The following is a 22,015-nucleotide window of genomic DNA, read 5'->3' as shown; positions in this document are numbered from 1 at the left end:
TAGATATGGACAGAGTCAAGAGAGAACTATAATGGCCTTGGCCTAGGCTCAGAAAACTGGTTAATACAGGGCAGAGCCAAGCACGCCGGCCTCCAAGTTCAGAGGTTTATTTACCTTGTATTTTTTTGGTTTGATTTGGTTTTTTGGTTTTTTTGGCCACACCATCAGGCATGTGGGACCTTAGTTCCCCGACCAGGGATCGAACCCACGATCCCTGCACTGGGAGCACAGAGCCTTAACCACTGGACAACCAGGGAAATCCCTACTTTATATTTTAAACAAAGCGTTTTATGTACTTTCCTGCTCCAAAGTTTTAAGATGTGAAACCTCAGATCTGCGAATTAAGACCCTTCCCTACCACTAATTTCAAGGGCAGAAGTCAACAAGACAAATTGTAGAAATATACATTCAACTTTATTTCATTAGAAAAATTTATTTATGCCACACGGTGGCCAAAATGCCCACGTCCTGAGCAGGCGCTGTCATCCCACTGCCCTCTTCAGACCAATACACACATACGTACACGCTATGTTGGAGGAATGACTTAAAAATGTAAAACAATGAGAACGGGACATAGAATACTCCACCTTCCCCCTTCCTATAGCCAACCCACACACCTCTTCAACTGTTATCTGCACAGAGGGGAGCTCTCATGGAAGAGAAACTGAACACCAAATAAACTGACCATAAGACACCCAAGCCCAAAGGAACTCTTAGCAGATGCTTAGAAAGTAGGGTTGAAAATAACACGATCTCCCAACAGCTGAAGTTGCAGCACAAGTCCCCATCGAAGAGAAGACAGAGCCATGCTGCCAAGGACAGCAAAGCATATGGCGGACTGGGGAGAAGAGTGAGATGACTCCATTCCACAGCCACAGGCGACCCACTCACATCTGTGTATTAAATAGGCTTTATCCAGAGCAACGAGTATGCAGGTGGAGAGGCCCTTCAAGGGCCTGGTAAGAGTTAGTTCCCTGATAGCACTGATGCTGAGCTTGCCTACCCAGGAACTGGTACAGCTGGACGTATTTAGGCCAGTGTTCCAAGGTTACAGCTGGTGGAGGGAGGTCTTATCACACCCCTCTGGATGGATGGTCTGGAAGGCTGTTGGGGACTCTGTGTTGGCTAGTTGACCTCTGGTGGTCCAGGAGCTCCCAGGAGATGGGCTCTCCAGTAAGACCCCCAGGGACTCCATCAGTCTAACGAAGATGGAGAGCAGGGTCAGCACCACACCTAGGAGATAGAGGTTCAACATATGCTTCATGGCTCAAAGGATCCCACTCCTCTGTAGAGCAGTAGAGCTGCCTTCTGCTTCTGGAAGGCCTCTGGATCCTGAGGAAAGAGAGCGAGGTTAATCTCCAGCCTTTTGGGATATGCGTGCCTCTGACCTTGACCCTGGAGCGAAGCAGGAAGCTCAGCCAGCCAGGGGGACAAGGACCACAGCAGAATCTCCAAGTATATTTACACCGTAAACTCCATGGCTGGGGAACTAGTCTAGCCTCTTGGACTAATTCAAGGGCATTCCTTAAGACTTTTACTTCCCTTAAAGTAAAAAACTTTTACTTTTCCTGTCGGGTATGCACAATCCCTGTTTCACAGTCCACGGACCAGAAACCTTACTGAAGCAAGGTTTTGGTGAGGGTGGGCGGAGGTGGGAATATAAGAAGATGCCCTTGAGAAAGCAAAAGCAACCTGCCTTGAAGTCTCCCTCACACCTCAGTCAGGTTCGAGTTAACCATAAACTTTTTTTTTTTTTTTTTGCGGTAGCGGGCCTCTCACTGTTGTGGCTTCTCCCGTTGCGGAGCACAGGCTCCGGACGCGCAGGCTCAGCGGCCATGGCTCACGGGCCCAGCCGCTCGGCATTATGTGGGATCCTCCCGGACCGGGGCACGAACCCGTGTCCCCTGCATCAGCAGGCAGACTCTCAACCACTGCGCCACCAGGGAAGCCCAACCATAAACTTTTTGAAAGTCAGAATAATTCTAAGGGAGTCAGATCTATCAAGTTCACCTACTTAACAAGTACACCTTGAATACTCACAACGTGTGAGGCACCTTGGAAGGTACTAAGGCCACCGGAGGAGGCCCTGCAGACACGAACCCGGCCCTCACGCGCCTTACAGTCCAGGGGCGACAGGCAAGAAAACAGGCAGTTACTACAACAACCCGCCAAGGGCTGTGACAGTGAGGAGATGCTAAGGGTGCTCTGGGGAGGGCACGGCATGGGGGCCTAACCCAACGCTAGCAAGAAAGCAGGGCTGGGCGGCTGAGTGGGGCCCTGGGTGGCGGCGAAGCGATGGGGGACGCTCCCGGCAGCGTAGTCCCAGGCGGGGATTGCCAGCAGGCGCGCGGCGCAAGCAGCCTAGGGGATGGGGGCGGGCAGCCGGGAAGCCCACAGGGCCGCTCACCTCCAGGAGGAAGGGCCGTGAGTGGCCCGCTCGCTGTAATATCTGGTAGTGCGGAGTCGGAAGGAAAGTCGGCCAACCAGCAGCGCAAGATGACAACCCAAAAGCCTCTCCGAAGACAAAAGCTCAGCCCGCAGCAAAGCGCGGAACAGGATGCACACCACGCACTTATAGCCGCGGTGCGGCCCAAAGCCCGCGCACGCGCACTGGAGCCCTGACTCACGCAAGACCGTCGCCCCGCCCCACGGCGAGGGCGGTCTGGGGTCCGGGGCGGTTCTTTGCGCTTGTGGGCTGGGCTGTTTCGAGAAACGTACGTCCTGCGGCTCTGAGTCATTGAGGTGGGCAATGGGACAAGGCGTGTGAGTTAACCTCGACTGCCTTTTCGTGCTGCAGGAAACTTTTGAAGGAATCAGAAAGCTCATTTTTCCCTCATACCAAGTCGGTGGAAAATACACCTGAGACGCCCCAATCCAAGGGCCCGCATATTGCATGGGATGAAGTCCGGGCGGCGGGGGGATGGGTTCTTCAGAGATTTCAACAAAGTACAGATTGTCAGAAGGCCTCAGACCCCCACCCTACCCTCTGCTCCCAGTTTTCTCCATTCCAGGGACTGAAAAGCTGACTTTGTTTCATTTCCTAGAGGTACCAGGATTCCAGACGCCACCCCCTCAGCCTCCAAGTCCTGAGGTTTAATTTGCCATTGATATCTCTGGAATGGTGAGAACTTTTTACAACATAAATTCCGTTTTCTATGAGTTTGTCACATTAAGAAAATGTGAAACACTCACCTGGTCCTGGTGTCTGCGCTTAATTGCGTGTGGCTGAGTGAGTCCCTTTGCACGCAGAGTCTCAGTTTCCTCGTCTAAAATGTGGCCACTAAATGAAGTTTGAGGATGCTTTGCGATTGAACCAAAGAGCTAGGAGGTCACAGTCCAACTTTATGCCCATTTGGGTGCTGGGAAGTCATATTAAGCACCACCCTCCCAGCCCAAGAAATGTCGATGTTCTGTCGTGAGAGCACCCAATGGCGGATCTCGGGAAATAGAGTGCTGGGGACACGCTGGGAGTGGGGAGGCCCCTGGGGAGGAACGTCCACGCGGAAGGCTGTCGGTGGTTTCATTGTCTTCCTCCTGGGGAGGAGGAGGGGAGAGGGCCAAAGCTCGGGGGCTGGTGACTCTAGCAGGTCCACTGAGTGCTAGGACTGTCGGTACCGCGTGCCTGGACTGGACGAGTGACAATCCAGGAGCTCCCTCGTCTCTGCGGGCTCCGCGTGCTCTGCGGAAAAGGGACTAAACGAGTCAGGAAGAGCCAAATCCCAGCTGCGACCTTTAACCTACTTTCCTGGCTCAGTCCGCTGTCAGAGGAGGAGGGGCTGGAAAGCCTGCCAGGAAGGGAGAACGTTGCAGATGGAGACGTGCAAGCAGGCAGGCACTTTGAAATTAACTTTTCTACTCAGCCCAAAGGAATTTTTGGCTCTTCATTGTACTAGAGTTTCGTCTCCTTTTTTCGCTGGACTCAGTGGCTCTCCTCTTGTACTGTTATTTAGGAGAGGCTCCAGCTCTGAAATCACATTACCCGGTGTCCCCCACCCTTGCTAGTTAGAGGCCTTGGGCGAAACCTTTAACCTTTAGGTAGTTTAGTTTCTTCAGTTGTTATATGGGATAATAACAGTCCTCACCTGGAAATTAAATGAATTAATCGACATAAAGCACTGAGAATGGTGCCTGGCACATAGAAAACATTGTGTATGTGTTAAAATTATCTGTATCCTCTACTGCAAAACTCCCAGTGAGGGACTTTGCTCACAGTAGACTATGTTCAGTGAGTGAAAACAGGAATTCCACAGTAACCCTTTGGGCTCTACTTATTGGGAGCTCTAAAATTTTATTTTCACATAACTCAAAGGAAGAGATGGGCACCTCTCCAACAATTCCCTACCCCATATTCACTGCCATGGTCTAAACATCACGCCAGATGGAAACAACCAGAATTTGGATGAATATAGCCCAGTGCTTTCCCATCTATCAACTACAAATGCTACTGACCATCATCTCTGGGTAGGTACCTATATCAAGATTCTTGTCCTGTCTCCACCACCTTGGCCAAGTTAATTAATCCCTTTGAGCCTTAGTCTCCTAATCTGTAAAATGGGGGAAATAATATATAAAACAGAGTTGTTGTGAGGATTTGAAATAATGCATGTAAAGTATGTGTCACATAGTAGATGATTAATAAATATTAGCTCTTTCTTTACTAAAATGTATAAAGACGGGTTCTTATCCTAAAATACGCTTGTCACCTGGTTGGGTAAACAAGACCTAAGAAAGATAACTAGCAACCCAAGTCATGGTAGGGTAGTGGTTAGAAATTAGTCAGACTTGAGTTTGAACCCTGCTCTGCAACTTGCTAAGTATTGTCCTTGGGCTCTTCTTGCCTCGGTTTCTTCATTTATAAAATGGGAGTAGTAATAGTTCTTACCTACTAAGATTGTTATGAAGATTAGCTTAAATAATGGATGTAAAGTACTTAGTGTAGATTAGGGCAAGATAAGTGGTAGTTATTAATCTCATTAACTTCTAAGGTGGACTGTTATAGATGTACTGCAGTGCTTGGGAGCCCAAAAATGGAGGAAGAGAGAGAACTGGCTGGTTGAGAAAAATGAAGTAAGAACATAGTTAGGGTGGCAGTGCTTTGCTTGGGGATCTGGAATTTTACTATTCCTCATGACTGAATGGAACAGTGGAAACAAAATAAGCATTCTCCTAGAAACAGACATGCTAAGCATTTTGCTAAATACAGCACATAAATTATTTAAGTTAATTTTCATAACAACCCTATGAGGTAGGTATTATTACCTCCTTTCTTTATGTGTTAACCATGCTTTTTCCACCAAAAGGAAAAGAGACTTCCCTCTAGCTAGTCTCTTATTCATCCTTCATATCTCAATTCAAACATGTTTCCTCTGGGAACACTTTGCTGACCCTCAGACCCTTGCTACAGGCTCAAGTAGCAAGATACACATTTCACTCACTGTTTGTTACTCTTAGTTGTGTTAATGTCTGCTACCCTTCAAGAACCTGAGTCACTGCAAGGAGTATCTGGTCTGATTTTGTTTTCATTCCATCCTAGCACCTAGCACCATGTTGGAGACTTTCAATAAATATCTGTTGATAAAAGGAATAAATGAACAAATGATTATCTTGCCCAGCATCTTCAGGGAGTCCCCACTGTTCCACCAAAGAAGGGTGGATAGAGCTCCAAGGCAAACCCGCTTCAGGGTCTACCTCCTCCTTGGAAACTGCTAACCAAGGAAAGCTCCATGTGAGGTGTATCCTTATCCCCAAGCCCCTCAAAAGAAGTGATTCAATAGTTGGCTAACACAGGAGTACATACTAAGAATACATTAGCCTCAGAAATTTGATCTTATGATCCTGGGTCCATTTAAAGAACATGTGTCCACATTGCTGATGAGTATAAATTGGTACACTCTCTATGGAAATCAATTTGGCAATACCTATAAAAATAAAAGAATGCACATGCCCTTTAATCTAGAATTCCACTTCTAGGAATGATCATTGCAGGCAACTCCTGCATGTGAAGAATAGAATATGAGGCAGCCATTGCAGAACTTTCTGTAATAACAAAAGATTGGGGGAAAAAAATAGAACAGCGAGCTTATCAGTAGGGGACTGGTTAAGTCTATGACCAGTAGCAGAATTGCATATTCATACAATGGGTTACCATGAAGCCAGCAAAAAAGAATAAGTAGTTTTGCACATATGAAAATGATTTCCACAAAATTCAATGGATAAAGCAAGTGTATATGCTACAGTTTGTGTTAAACTCACAAGGTAGGATGTACAAAATGAGATACCACCTCCTACCCACTAGGATGGCAGAAAATAAAATTACAAGTGTTGATGAGGATGTGGAGAAAATGGGACTCTTATACATTGCTCTTGGGAATGTAAAATGGTGCAGCTGCTGCTGAAAACAATTTGACGGATCCTCAAAAAGTTAAACATAGAGTTACTGTATGAGCCATCAATTCCACTGCTAAGTATATACCCAAGAGAATTGAAGACATGGGTTTACACAAAAACCTGTACACAAGTGTCCATAGCAGCATTATTCATAATAGTTAAAAAATGGAAGCAACCCAAATGTACATCAACTGATGAATGGGTAAATAAAATGGGATACAATGGAATATTACTTAGCCATAAAAATGAAGTATTAATACATGCTACAATATGGAGGAACCTTGAAAATGTTATGCTACGTGAAGAAGTCAGACACAAAAGGGCACGTATTGCATGATTCCATATACAGGAAATGTCCAGAATAGGCAAGTCCATAGAAACAGAAAGTAGGTTAGTGGTTGCCAGGGACTGGAGGGAGAGGGGAATGGGGAGTGACAGCTTTTTGGGGATGATGAAAATGTTCTAAAATTAGACAATGGTGATGGTTGCACAACTCTGTAAACCACTGAATTGCACACTTTAAAATGGTGAATTTTGGCATGTGAATTATATCTGAATAATAGGTGTTATTCTTTAAAAAGAAGGACAAATTAAAGACATCTTCACAGACTCAGATACAGAGAACAAACTAGTGGTTACCAGTGGTGGGGGTGTGTGTGCAGTATAGGGGTGGGGGAGTGGGAGGTACAAACTGTTGGGTGTAAGACAGGCTCAAGGACGTATTGTACAATACGGGGAATATAGTCAATATTTTGCAATAACTGTAAATGGAAAGTACCTTTTTTTTTAGCTTTTTATTTTATATTGGAGTATAGCCTATTAACAATGTTGTGATAGTTTCAGGTGCACAGCAAAGGGACTCAGCCATACATATGCATGTATCTATTCTCAGAAAGTAACTTTTAAATTGTATAAAATTATTTAAAAAGATATCTTCAGGGCTTCCCTGGTGGCGCAGTGGTTGAGAGTCCGCCTGTCGATGCAGGGGACACGGGTTCGTGCCCCGGTCCGGGAAGATCCCACATGCCGCGAAGTGGCTGGGCCCGTGAGCCATGGCCGCTAAGCCTGCGCGTCCGGAGCCTGTGCTCCGCAACGGGAGAGGACACAACAGTGAGAGGCCCGCATACCCCCAAAAAAAAGATATCTTCAGATGCCAAACAAAAACAGAATTAACCATTATAGAGCCTTTAAATTTTATGTATTTATTTATTTATTTATTTTGGGCACGCCACACATCTTGTGGGATCTTAGTTCGCGCCTTCACAGGGAAACGCAGAGTCCTAACCACTGGACCACCAGGGAATTCGCTATAGACCCTTATTAGGGAAACTTTTGAAGCATGTATCTAAGAAGAAAACTGAACATTAGAAGGAAATAGTCAGATGCAAGAAAATGTGAGTAGTCATTTAGAAAACATATGAATAAATCTAAACAAATAATGACTATTTAAAACCTTTTTTTTTTTTTTTTTTTTGCAATACGCGGGCCTCTCACTGTTGTGGCCTCTCCCTCTCCCGTTGCGGAGCACAGGCTCTGGACACACAGGCTCAGCGGCCATGGCTCACGGGCCTAGACGCTCCGCGGCTTGTGGGATCCTCCCGGACCGGGGCATGAACCCGCATCCCCTGCATCGGCAGGTGGACTCTCAACCACTGTGCCACCAGGGAAGCCCCCTAAAACCATTTTTAATGATAATGATTACTTTGGCAAAATAAAACCAGCAAGATGAACTAACAAAAAAAAATGGTAAAGGTTTAAGATAGAACTGGTGAGCAGAGAAAGTTGAGCATGTCTTCTATAAGAGGAAGGTAGATACTGATTAATTTTAGACCTTTGAAGTCTGTATTGAAATGTTAAGCATGGCTTTTCTTCAACCTTCCCTTCCTGAACAATACAGTCTTCAAGCCATTGGGTAGAATAGAGCAGGTGTCTTGCAGTAAAGAGAAGGACCATGGCCCAGGGTGGAAAGTCTGTCTTATTTTCTGCTGTATACTCAGTGTCTAAAACATCATTTGATGTATATCTGTTGAATGCATGGACTCACTCTCTCCCTCCCTTCTGGACCCCGTCAAATGTCATTTCTCAGAGAGGGCTTCCTAATCATCCTACACAAAACAACACTCCTCACCCTCTCCATCTCCCTGACTCTGCTTCATTTATTCTTCATAGTACTCAACACCACCAAACCTATTTTATATTTCCTAGTTAATTGTCTATCTTCCCTCACTAGAAGGTAGCTCCTTGAGGTCAAGGACTTGGACTATTTTGTCACTTAATATATACCTAAACCCAGAGCAGTGTCTGGCATATAGTAGGTGTTCAATAAATATTGAATGAATGAATGAATAATAATTTTTGTATATCAGATATTTGACATTTTAAAAAAAAGAACGGCTGCTCAATGATTGGTTCTATTTATTTGTATTTATTGTGCAACAACATTTTAACAATGATCATTTCTGGGTGATATGGTTATGGGCTTCTTATTTCTTTTTTTCCTCAAATTTTCTCCCATATGCAACTGTTATTTACACCATTAGAAGAAAAATTTTAACTTACTAACATTTTGTAAATTAATTGCTTATGCAGCATTGTGACAATGACACATACGCAATGAGGGGAAAATAGCCGAGTGAGTTTGGATGGGGAAATCAGGGCAAGAGCCCCGGGAGCTGTGGGAAGTGGGAGGACATGGGAGGGCTATGGCAGTGCAGAGCACCAGAGCAGGTGCCCATGGAGGGGAGAGCCAGCCCTAAAGCATGGGCAGAGGGCACCCGAGGCAAACAGTGGCTTCTTCACCCCTATCTAGGCCAGGGATCTCAATTCGGAGTCAGCTTCTGGCACTAACTACCCACTGACCTGGGGCAAGTCACTTCACCAGGCCTCAGTTTCCTCTTCTGTGAAATGCAGGACTAAGGGAAATGAGCTATCTCTACGTCTTTCTGCCTCACAGGTTTGTGGTTCTAGAACCTGCACTCAGAGGCTGCAGCCTGCATAGTGTGTGTGTATGTGTGTGTGTTAGAGAGAGAGAGCGAGAGAGCGAGAGCGAGAGAGCGAGAGCGAGAGCGAGCGAGAGAGAGAGAGAGAGAGAGAGAGAGAGACTACAGGACTTCCCTGGTGGCGCAGGGGTTAAGAATCCACCTGTCAATGCAGGGGATGCGAGTTCAAGCCCTGGTCTGGGAAGATCCCACATGCCATGGAGCAACTAAGCCCAAGCGCACAACTACTGAGCCTGCACTCTGGAGCCCGTGAGCCGCAACTACTGAGCCCGTGAGCCACAACTACTGAAGCCCGCATGCCTAGAGCCCATGCTCCGCAACAAGAGAAGCCACTGCAGTGAGAAGCCTGCACACTGCAAGGTAGAGTAGCCCCTGCTTGCCCCAACTAGAGAAAGCCTGCACAGAACAATGAAGACCCAACGCTGCCCAAAAAATAAATAAATAAACAAACAAACAAATAAGTAAAACTATATGGGCCATATAAGTTAACAGTGAAAAATTTATATATATTGAGAGACTGATAGGATATACTCTTAAATATTAACACTAACAGTATTTTTCACTAAGCAGGGCCTTGTATCCATTAGTCACAACAGGCACAGTGCCTGCGGCCTATAGACTTTACAACAACTCTCAAAAATATTTCAGATGTGAAAATTGGTTCAAGATGGTGGAGTAGAAGGACATGAGCTCACTCCCTCTTCTGAGAGCACCAGAATCACAACTAACTGCTGAACAATCATTGACAGGAAGACACTGGAACTCACCAAAAAAGATACCCCACATCCAAAGACAAAGGAGAAGCCACGATGAGACAGTAGGAGGGGTGCAATCACAATAAAATCAAATGCCATAACCACTGGATGGGTGACTCACAAACTGGAGAACAATTATACCACAGAAGTCCACACACTGGAGTGAAGGTTCTGAGCCCCACATCAGGCTTCCCAACCTGGGTGTCCGGCAACGGGAGGAGGAATTCCCAGAGAATCAGACTTTGAAGGCTAGTGGGATTTGATTGCAAGACTTTGACAGGGCTAGGGGAAACAGAGACTCCATTCTTGGAGGGCACACACAAAGTGGTGTGTGCATCAGGACCCAGGGGGAAGGAGCAGTGACCCCATTGGAGACTGAACCAGACCTACCAGCTAGTGTTGGAGGGCCTCCTGCAGAGGCTGGGGGGTGGCTGTGGCTCACTGTGGGGCAAGGACACTGGCAGCAGAACCTCACAGAAGTACTCCTTGGCGTGAGCCCTCCCGGAGTCTGCCATTAGCCCCACCAAAGAGTCTGTAGCCTCCAGTGTCAGATCGCCTCAAGCCAAACAACCAATAGGGAGAACTCAGCCCCACCCATCAGCAGACAAGCAGATTAAAGTTTTACTGAACTCTGCCCACCAGAGCAACACCCAGCTCTACCCACCACCAGTCCCTCCCTTCCTTGTGCAAGGAAGCTTGCACAAGCTCTTAGATAGCCTCATCTACCAGAGAGCAGACAGCAGAAGCAAGAAGAGCTACAGTCCTGCAGCCTGTGGAACGAAAACCACATTCACAGAAAGATAGACAAAATGAAAAGGCAGAGAACTATTTACCAGATGAAGGAACATGATAAAACCCCAGAAAAACAACTAAATGAAGTGGAGATAGGCAACCTTCCAGAAAAAGAATTCAGAATAATGATAGTGAAGATGATCCAGGACCTCAGAAAAAGAATGGAGGCAAAGATCGAGAAGATGCAAGAAATGTTTAAAAAAGAACTAGAAGAATTAAAGAACAAACAAACAGAGATGAACAATACAATAACTGAAATGAAAAATACACTAGAAAGAATCAACAGCAGAATAACTGAGGCAGAAGAATGGATAAGTGACCTGGAAGACAGAATGGTGGAATTCACTGCTGCGGAACAGAATAAAGAAAAAAGAATGAAAAGAAATGAAGACAGCCTAAGAGACCTCTGGGACAACACTAACGCAAAAACATTCGCATTATAGGGGTCCCAGAAGCAGGAGAGAGAGAAAGGACCTGAGAAAATATTTGAAGAGATTATAGTCGAAAACTTCCCTAACATGGGAAAGGAAATAGCCACTCAAGTCCAGGAAACGCTGAGAGTCCCAGGCAGGATAAAACCGAGGAGAAATATGCTGAGATACATAGTAATCAAGTTGACAAAAATTAAAGACAAAGAAAAATTATTAAAAGCAACAAGGGAAAAACGACAAATAACATACAAGGGAACTCCCATAAGCTTAACAGCTGATTTCTCAGCAGAAACTCTTCAAGCCAGAAGGGAGTGGCACGATATATTTAAGGTGATGAAAGGGAAGAACCTACAACCAAGATTACTCTACCTGGCAAGGATCTCATTCAGATTTTTTTTTTGCGGTACGCGGGCCTCTCACTGTTGTGGCCTCTCCCGTTGCGGAGCACAGGCTCCAGATGCGCAGGCCCAGCAGCCATGGCTTACAGGCCCAGCTGCTCTGCAGCATGTGGAATCTTCCCAGACTGGGGCACGAACCCGTGTCCCCTGCATCGGCAGGCAGACTCAACCACTGCACCAACAGGGAAGCCCCTCATTCAGATTTGATGGAGAAATCAAAAGCTTTACAGATAAGTGAAAGCTAAGAGAATTCAGCACCACCAAACCAGCTCTACAACAAATGCTAAAGGAACTTCTCTAAGTGGGAAACACAAGAGAAGAAAAGGACCTAAAAATACAAACCCAAAACAATTAAGAAAATGGTAATAGGAACATACATATCAATAATTACCTTAAATGTGAATGGATTAAATGCTCCAACCAAAAGACACAGGCTTGCTGAATGAATACAAAAACAAGACCAATATATATGCTGTCTACAAGAGACCCACTTCATACCTAGGGACACATACACACTGAAAGTGAGGGGATGGAAAAAGGTATTCCATGCAAATGAAAATCAAAGGAAAACTGGAGTAGCAATATTCATATCAGGTAAAATAGACTTTAGGGACTTCCCTGGTGGCGCAGTGGTTAAGAATCCGCCTGCCGATGCAGGGGACATGGGTTCGATCCCTGGTCCAGGAAGATCCCACATGCCACAGAGCAGCTAAGCCTGTGCACCACAACTACTGAGCCTGTGCTCTAGAGCCCGCGAGCCACAACTACTGCAGCCTGTGTGCCTAGAGCCTGTGCTCCACAGCAAAGAGAAGCCACCGTAATGAGAAGCCTGCACACCGCAACAAGGAGTAGCCCACGCTCGCCACAACTAGAGAAAGCCCGCACACAGCAACGAAGATCCAATGTAGCCAATAAATAAATAAATAAATAACTGAAAAGAGGGAGAGGACTCAAATCAACAAAATTAGAAATGAAAACGGAGAAGGTACAATGGACACTGCAGAAATACAAAGCATCATAAAAGACTACTACAAGCAACTCTATGCCAATAAAATGGACAACTTGGAAGAAATGGACAAATTCTTAGAAAGGTATAACCTTCCAAGACTGAACCAGGAAGAAATAGAAAATATGAACAGACCAATCACAAGTAATGAAATTGAAACTGTGATTAAAAATCTTCCAACAAACAAAAGTGCAGGACCAGATGGCTTCACAGGTGAATTCTATCAAACATTTAGAGAAGAGCTAACACCCATCCTTCTTAAACTCTTCCAAAAAATTGCAGAGGAGAGAACACTCCCAAACTCATTTTACGAGGCCACCATCACCCTGATACCAAAACCAGACAAAGATACTACAAAAAAAGAAAATTACAGACCAATATCACTGATGAACATAGATGCAAAAATCCTCAACAAAATACTAGCAAACAGAATCCAACAGCACATTAAAAGGATCATACACCATGATCAAGTGGGATTTATCCCAGGGATGCAAGAATTCTTCAATATACGCAAATCAATCAATGTGATACACCATATTAACAAAATGAAGAATAAAAACCATATGATCATCTCAATAGATGCAGAAAAAGCCTTTGACAAAATTCAACACCCATTTATGATAAAAACTCTCCAGAGGGGCTTCCCTGGTGGCGCAGTGGTTGGGAGTCTGCCTGCCGATGCAGGGGACGCGGGTTCATGCCCCAGTCCGGGAAGATCCCACGTGCCGCGGAGCGGCTGGGCCCGTGAGCCATGGCCGCTGGGCCTACGCGTCCGGAGCCTGTGCTCCACAATGGGAGAGGCCACAGCGGTGAGAGGCCCACGTACCGAAAAAAAAAAAAAAAAAAAAAATTAAGTAAAGGCAAAATTAAAATGAAAAAACATTTAATCAAAAGTCTCCAAAATATGACATTATCTCAACTAGACAATTTCAACTCATCTCGATAACCATCAATGTGGGATGTGGGTGTATTTTAATGTGATGGGGGCATCATATGATAGGCATGTTGAGGGCCTGTGGAAGTTCTTAAAGTGGGTGGATGGTAGGTTATGGATTCATTTCATAGTTTCCTATAGTTTCCAATTTTCTACTATAAGCATATATTGTATAATAATAAGAAAAAAATCAATGAATGTTTTGAAAAAATGTTAATGAAAAAGCTTAGGAAGGATTTGGGGTGAAGAAACCCTGTTTCCTCATCTCAGTAAAAGCTTGTGGACGGTCTAGTCTTCTCTTCTGTAGGTAGTAAGCATCAAAGGGGAAACTCACTCAAAACATGTATTTAAAAGTGTTTTCTCTTTCTGTGCTATCTACCAAATTATGTCCATCCAAGAGTTTGGGATAAATCTGTGTGTTGACACTCTGCTCTCTCCTTCCTTCATGGAATCATAAAATTATTAAGCGTTAAGACGAAGTCTTTCCCCCTCCTGTCCTCTTGTCTTGTGATCAAGGTGGGCTCTCTGAGAGCAGGGGAGCCCAGGCCAGCTGTGACCAAGCCAGGCATGGAGTGAGCTTCATGCCACCTGGCAAGTGGCAGCGGGAGCCACAGGGGGTGGCAGGTGTCCTGCCATCTTATCAGGGAGCTGGCCGTTGGGATAGAGAACTTGGGAGGCAATGGGGTTCTCCTGATTTCTGTGCTGTTTTCATTCAGTTACAATAACGCTTCCCCCTCTTCTGGGTGTGGCTACACACACATGCCCTGTACATGCCCTGTACTGACATATATGTGCACACATGGGCGCATTCTTCCTCTTCCTAGCTGGCACCTTTCCCCCAGACACAGATGCCCAGCCATTTCTGCTGCCAGCTGACTAACTCCTTGGCTCTGTTCCAAGTCGGCTAGTGAAGATGCAGGCTGCCCTGCCGCCTCTCATCCCAGCCAAGAAGGGCAGAAGCTGCCGTGGGGAAACACTGTCCAGCCAGAATCTGCCCCTCCATTCCCCTCAACCAGGATGGCCCGGTCCCTCCTGAGCCTGCCCCCACCAACCGACTGGCCTGACGGATCCGGAAAGGCAACTAAAACTACTCAGTATCTTAGGCTCCCAGCTCTCTTCTTTGGCCCTGGAAACCTCCCCAGACCACCACCAGTGGTTCTTTTGCATATTCAAGTATTGCTTCCTGATGTCGTAGCATTCACTGTTTATGCCTCTCAATTGATAAGCATGTTCTGTCTAGAGAACCTCTTGTACTGTTCCTAAAAATTATCACAAACATTTTGCTTATTCACTTCTCTCCACTGTTAGATTGTAATCACTTTGAGAGGAAGAGTTATTTTAAGACTTAAAGATGTATTATCTCCTTAGTCTATGCCTTGTGCAAACCAGATGCTCAGTGGTTATCTGTTGATCAATCTCCTATCACATGCAAGCACTGAAGATCAGTAAGCCCCCTGAGCTCACCGAACCCTTTAGCTAGACTGAACCTGTACTCTCTCTGCCCATCCCACGCACGCACGTCACCAAACTCAGGCTCAGCCCTTCCAGCCCAGAGCAATGGGCCAGTCTCTTTCTCCTTTCAGCCTCAGGGTCCTCACCAGTAAAACAAATGGACCGAGCTCTGTAATGTTCCTTCCAGCTGATTAGATTCTATAACTCAGTGCTTTTATGAGGTCCTGGCAGCCTCCCATTCTCAGCCTTCTGGAATGAATTCATAGCTGTCCCCTGCCTCTTCTCTCTCTGCTAAACAGGGAGAAGTCAAGAAGAAAGAAGAGTAGAGGGTTGTGGAGAATCTCCTTTCACAGCAAAAGAACCAAGCAGCTTTGGCACTTCCTCAAAATGGGGGCTACCCAAAAGAATGAGCTTGGTGTGTAGCGGGATGTAGAGCTCAGGGGGCTCTGAGTGTGCACACCAAGATGGGTGTGTGTGCTTCAGGGCAAGCGTGTGCACACTAGGAAACTTTGCACTGTCAGTGGCTCCAAGCCTGTGGATGTTCTCATTGTCAGTGTGACTCCTGATGCCCGGAGTGCCTGGGCATGTAGCTGTCACAGCCTCCTTGTGCAGGTCACTTAGTCAAGGGACATGTGACTATTGGTGATATGTGTACCTGAAACTATGTGCTGGGCTCATCACTGCAGGAAGTTGAGGTTCTTTAGTTGGATTAGTGAATCACCTGATAAATAGTGGACATGGGCTGCCTGAAGCTCCCTTACTTCTTCCAAGCCAGGAAAGGAAGGAAGTCCCCCAAGCTCCAGAGGCCAGCACATCTGAACAGCCCCTTTCCCACAAAGGGTGTGCACTGTGAAAGTCACCCTCATCTCCTGGGGATGAGTTCTCAGTTATGAGACCCCTAATGGGAAGGGCATGAAGTCAAAGTCATTCCAGGATCTGGGGACAAGACTAGGGCCTGGAAGCAAGCCCGGTAACCAGTCCTGCACTTGCTAAGCCCCTGAGTCACATCGCTTCACCCGGTTTCTCACAAGGAAAAGACATTTTCACATGCCAGACATGTTGCTACTATCATCAGAGCCCAGGTTCCGACTCACCCTGCTCCCAAGGCTGGGCTCCTGTGACCTGTCAGGGCAGGACAGAGCTGGCCCTGCCCCTCCCCAAGCACTCTCCCAAAGACTGCTGTCCACCTGCTAGAGTTGAATTTCGTCCCCAGAGGGTGAGCTCACCCTCCAACCCCTTCCCAGTAAAGCCACATTCCTGCTTCCAAATATCTCTGATTTTTCTGGCTGCTTTCTCCAACTTGGGACATCTGATCACCCAGTCAGTCCCCAGAGCAACCCCTCTCCTGCTCTCTCTGGCTTGTCTGAAAGAGGTCTAACCCAGCTCCCCTGCTAAACTCCATGCATTTTCTGATTACTTCCCTCTTCTCACATTCCTGAAGTCCGCTTGTCGTCATATGGTCCCCAACGCTCTCTTGCAAAATTAAGGTGCTGACTTCCAGGAGAGGCATCTCTCCGGTAGCTCCAAGCCAACCATTCGTTCATTCTTCATTTATTTGGTGTTTTCATTTTTCTATTAAAGATTTCATATTTTTTGTATCAGTTTTCCAAGTTCTTGATATATTTGAGCCCTTCTTCATATATTGAGCCCTTTCTTATTGTATTTATGAAAATATTTCCCCATCTATTTGCTTTTAATTTTGTTTATGATTATTTCCTCCTTTTTACACACATTTATTCAACAACAATTTATTAAATGTCACTACGAGTAAGCATTGGGTGAAGCATTTTGGAGACTAAACTACTTGCCTTTAGGACTCTACCTCCCTCCTACCCCAGTTATTCAACTTATAGATCTAGAAGTTTAATAGTATAGGCATACTTTTAGTTGATAAAGCTCTGATTTTCTTTAAGGTTTATCACTTAAATTTATATATAGCTCACTTATATCATTAATAAAATTTTAGAACATTAACTTAAAATATAAAGTTAGTTATTATAACTCAATATTAGTAAAACTCACATGAAATTGACATAAAAATACTTATTGATTGATTTCCATTTATTAAATCACAGTGAGGAGTGCTTTCTTTCCTCTGTACGGAAGTCCATTTGGGGATCCAAAACGTGACAGATGGTAGCTCGGGGCAGTAGAATCAGAGCTGGGGGAGCTGGTGGGGCATCTCGGAGGTGAGTACCGCCAAGCTCCACCAGCCTGCTGTCCTCACTGTGCCTCCACGAAGAGATACAACAGGACTGGATTTCTCATGTGGGTGTTTCAGGGTTAAGAGCAGTGGCCTCCAGGAAAACTGGACGTGAGTTGAAACTCAGCTCCACTACTCAGTGACTAGGTGACGTTGGACAAGCTCCTTAATCTTTCTGAGGCTCCGTTTTCTCTCAGTGGGATTAATGCTGCCTACTCCAATAAGACTGTTTTTTTTTGTTTTTCTTTTTTTTTAGGCTGCACCACGTGGCATGTGGGAACTTAGTTCCCCAACCAGGGATTGAACCTGTGCCCCCTGTGTTGGGAGTACGGAGTCTTAAGCACTGGACCGCCAGGGAAGTCCCACATTTTGAAGAATAAATGAAATTTATGCAGACAAAGCATTTGGTACAGTGTTTGGCACTGATGTGCTCAACTGATGTTAGTTATATTTTGTTATTATTATCTTTATGTTATGTGCCTGAGACTGTACTGGATGCTGGGGATGCAGCAATGAACAAGACAGGGTGCCTGCCCCATTCTACCCCCAGGGATCTAATACCCTGATTCAACTCCCACTGCCACACTTGATCAAATGAGATTTGAGTTTTCCACACCAAACTCAGATAGCCTCAATTATACACGTGGCCTCGTATCCCTTCCTGCACTGCCTTGTTGAGAAAAGTAACTTTAAATCAAGTAAAATCTTGAATTATAAGTTCTTTGAGGGCAGAAATTTAAATTACTTGTTCCACTGAAGAGCACAACAATACATGTTTGGAAAATTAATGAATTGTAATCATCCCTTACATATGCAGAGGACTGTTAGTTGTCAAAGCACTTTCTTTTCTCTTTTTTTTAAATTAAAAAAAATTTTTATTTATTTTATTTATTTATTTTTGGCTGCTTTGGGTCTTTGTTGCTGCCCGCGGGCTTTCTCTAGTTGCGGCCAGCGGGGGCTACTCTTCGTTGCGGTGTGTGGGCTTCTCATTGTGGTGGCTTCTCTTGTTGCAGAGCATGGGCTCTAGGCGTGTGGGCTTCAGTAGTTGTGGCACACAGGCTCAGTAGTTGTGGCACGCAGGCTCAGTAGTTGTGGCACATAGGCTTAGTTGCTCCATGGCATGTGGGATCTTCCCGGACCAGGGATCAAACACGTGTCACCTGCATTGGCAGACGGATTCTTAACCACTGTACCACCAGGGAAGTCCTATATCAGGGTTTTTGAAATATTAAAAATAGCCCTGGGGAAATTTTTAGTGTGGATAAGGCTGATTTCCTAATTCTAAAGGGTGAACAGAGAGCAAATTTTTTTTCTAACCTTGTGACCCCTACACAAAGATCACAGACCCTATAATACAAATAAAATAAAAGCAAGATTTATGCCACTTCTCATAGACCTTCAGACCCACAGGCAATAACAAAACAAAACAAAACAAAACAAAATAAAAAAGAGGATAGCAAGTGTTGACAAGGATTTGGAGAAATAGGAACCTTCATAAACTGCTGGTGGGAATGTAAGTGATGTTGCTTCTTTGGAAAAAAGTTTGCTAGTTCCTCAAGAAATTAAACACAGTTGCTGTACATCTGAAACTAAGACAACATTTTTAACTATACTCCAATACAAAATAAAAATTTTAAAAAAAGAGTTACTATATGACCCAGCAAATGTATACTTTAAAAGGGTGAATTTAATTGTATGTTGTTGTACCTCAATAATAAAAACAAGGTTTCCAACCCATCTCTATGCTCTATCCATGAATCTCCCATCTCCAAAGGCAACCACTTTCAACAGTCTCTTGTGCAACCTTCCCCCAAAACCTAGATATCTATGGATATATAGATATCTATAGATAAAGATGTATAGGTACATAGATTTGCAAAGGTGTAATTTAAAAATTCTATTCCAAGGAATATTATTCTGGATATTTCATATGAATGAATCCTGCAGTTGGTGATCTTTTGTGTCTGGCTTCTTTTATTTAGCATAATGTCTTCAAGGTTCATCCATGCTATAGCATGTATCAGAATTTCATATCATTTTTAACTGAAGTATAGTTGATGTACAATATTATATAAGTTACCGGTGTACAATATAGTGATTCACAATTTTTAAAAATTAGAATTTCATTTCTTTTAATGTCCAAATAATATTCCATTTTATGGATATACAACATTTTGCTCATTCATTCATCAGTTGATAGACATTTGGGTTATTTCCGCTCTTTGGCTGTTATGAATGATGCTGGTATGAATATTGTGTACAGGCTTTTATATGGACATATGTTTTCAATTCTCTTGAGTGTATAACTAGGAGTGGTAACTCTATATTTACTATTTCCTGGAACTGCCAAACTGTTTTCCAAAGTGGCTGCATCATTTTACAACCCCACTAGCAATGTATAAGGGTTTCTCCATATTCTTGTCAACAGTTTTTTTTTTTTTTTTTGCTGTACACGGACCTCTCACTGTTGTGGCCTCTCCCGTTGCGGAGCACAGGCTCTGAACATGCAGGCTCAGCGGCCATGGCTCACGGGCCCAGCCTCTCCGCGGCATGTGGGATCTTCCCGGACCGGGGCACGAACCCGTGTCCCCTGCATCGGCAGGCGGACTCTCAACCACTGCGCCACCAGGGAAGCCTTCTTGGCCTCTTTTTATTCCATTTTCTCCTTATAGAATGCCAATTCAATGAATATTAGTCCTACTCATTCTGATCATCATGTCCCTTAATTTTTCCTTATTTTCCATATTTCTGTCTCTCTCTACTACATTCTGTGTAATTTTTTAGTTTTTTTTTTTTTTTAGTTCACCAATTTTGTCTTCCATTCTATCTAAATCTTCTGTTTAACTTGCCCATTTAGTTTTTAATTGTGACTATTATGGCTTTCATTTTTAGATGTTCCATTTGATTTGTTCTTCAAACCTTCATCTTTTTTTGGTAGCATATGGTCCTTTTCTCATGTTTTCAGTTTCTTCTTAGTTTTCTTAAACATTAAAAAAAAGTTTTGTTTTTTTTTTACTCTGTACCTAATAATTCTATTATCAGAGCTGGAAAGCCTCTTATGCAGCTATTTATTGGGTCTGCTGACATTTGTTCATAGAGATTTTTTCTATGTTTTTTTAGATTTTTTTGTTTTTCTTTTGGCTGCGCCTTGCAGCTTGTGCGGGATCTTAGTTCCCCAACCAGGGATTGAACCCTGAGCTCGTAGTCCTAACCACTGGACCTCCAGGGAATTCCCTAGCTTTTTTTTTTTTTTTTTTTTTTTTAATTTGAGCTCTACTTGTCCAAACTTTTTGTGTGGGAATCCTATGTAGCCTGGGGTGAGGGGGAACTCCTCCAGAGAAGCTTTATACAAAGCTCCTTCAAAGAACCACCAATCCATTTCCAATTTTTGTTAATGTTCCCTCTTGTGTCTTCCCAGACCACGTGTAGTATACATTTTACTCTCGAATTCACCGGAAGCGCAAAGTCTCACTGGAAACTGTTTATTCAAGTCAAGAATGCAGGTAGAGACAAACACCTATCACTGACCCCTCCCTTTGCTGGTGGCCAGATTTCTTCTGGCCCACCCTTCCTGGAAAGCATAGCCTTGAGGGCCCTGCTGTACTCCAGGTTTCGGTTATCAGGATTGGTCAGCACGCTCAGGACAGCCACAGCTTCACTGACAACACCTACAACAGCACATGTTTTGTTCTTTGCTTTGTATGTTTGTTTGTCTTTTGCCCCTATAGATTCCCCCCCCCCACTTTTTTTTTCTTCAAGCTCTGCTATGCATGTAAAAGAATCTTTGCTATGTTTTAGGTGTTTTGTATTGGGAAGATTGTCCTATTATCTAATTCTTATGTTTTCTGACATAGAACTCCTAGGGAAAAATGCACAAATTGACAAACACGTGATTTCCAGTGTTCACAGCCCCACCAAAGCCCTTTATGGATCCATTTGCTCCAGAAAATGAGTTATTCAGATAGTGGTCTTCTCACTGCTATTAAATATCTAATGTATGACCTCTCTAGGTAGCCTAGAACTTTGACCCACCAGAATGCATCACCTTAAGAAGGGTTTGAAGAAGTGAAATCAGTCTAAATCTTTCAAGCAGTTAGGAGGAGAAAGATTGGAGACAAAGGTTGATCTTTCTGAGACTCTTAAATCAATCACCCTCCACCTAATTCTCCTGTGTGGGGCTCTAGGGGAAGGCATGTGAAACATGATGCCTGGCACATAATAAGTGCTCAATAAGTACTTGCTGTCAGAATGTTGAATGTATAACTGAGTCATTGTGTCACAAGACAGCTCCTTGATTTCCTGTAGTAAACTTCCTTCTCTATTGATGTGACCAATTCCCCAGGATAGTGTTAGAGAATGAGTTTGTTAAAATGTTGATATCCAGAAATGAAGTGCATTTGGGTAGTATGCAACAGATAGGCATTTCAGATTAATCAAAGAGTTTCTTGTATAGGGTGTACTTGGGTTGAATGGTGAAAGAAAAAGATGGGCTGCTCCAAAGCTTACATATGAATTGGGAATAGTAACATCTAACATTTATGAAACACCTACTATGCACCATCACTGTTCTAAGTTCTCTCCATGTATCAACTTATTTAATCATCCCAACAACAACAGGAGCTGGGTATTATTACTATGATTCTATTTTATAGATGAGG

General features: G+C 44.3%; 1 protein-coding gene across 1 annotated transcript; it reads right to left on the bottom strand.

Moving 5' to 3' along the window:
• Positions 1-392: 392 nt before the first annotated feature.
• On the bottom strand, positions 393-2,615 carry HILPDA (hypoxia inducible lipid droplet associated). Its single transcript, XM_019924357.3, is given in 3 exon segments — positions 393-1,105; positions 1,108-1,332; positions 2,408-2,615. Coding segments are annotated over 2 exon segments (189 nt in total). The 5' UTR covers positions 1,265-1,332; positions 2,408-2,615; the 3' UTR covers positions 393-1,073.
• Between the last annotated feature and the right edge of the window lie 19,400 nt (positions 2,616-22,015).

The sequence above is a fragment of the Tursiops truncatus genome, chromosome 9, assembly GCF_011762595.2.
Source record: "Tursiops truncatus isolate mTurTru1 chromosome 9, mTurTru1.mat.Y, whole genome shotgun sequence".
NCBI lineage: Eukaryota > Metazoa > Chordata > Mammalia > Artiodactyla > Delphinidae > Tursiops > Tursiops truncatus.
Note: the sequence above shows the minus strand (reverse complement) of the source record. Positions and strands in the feature narration are given on the sequence as shown.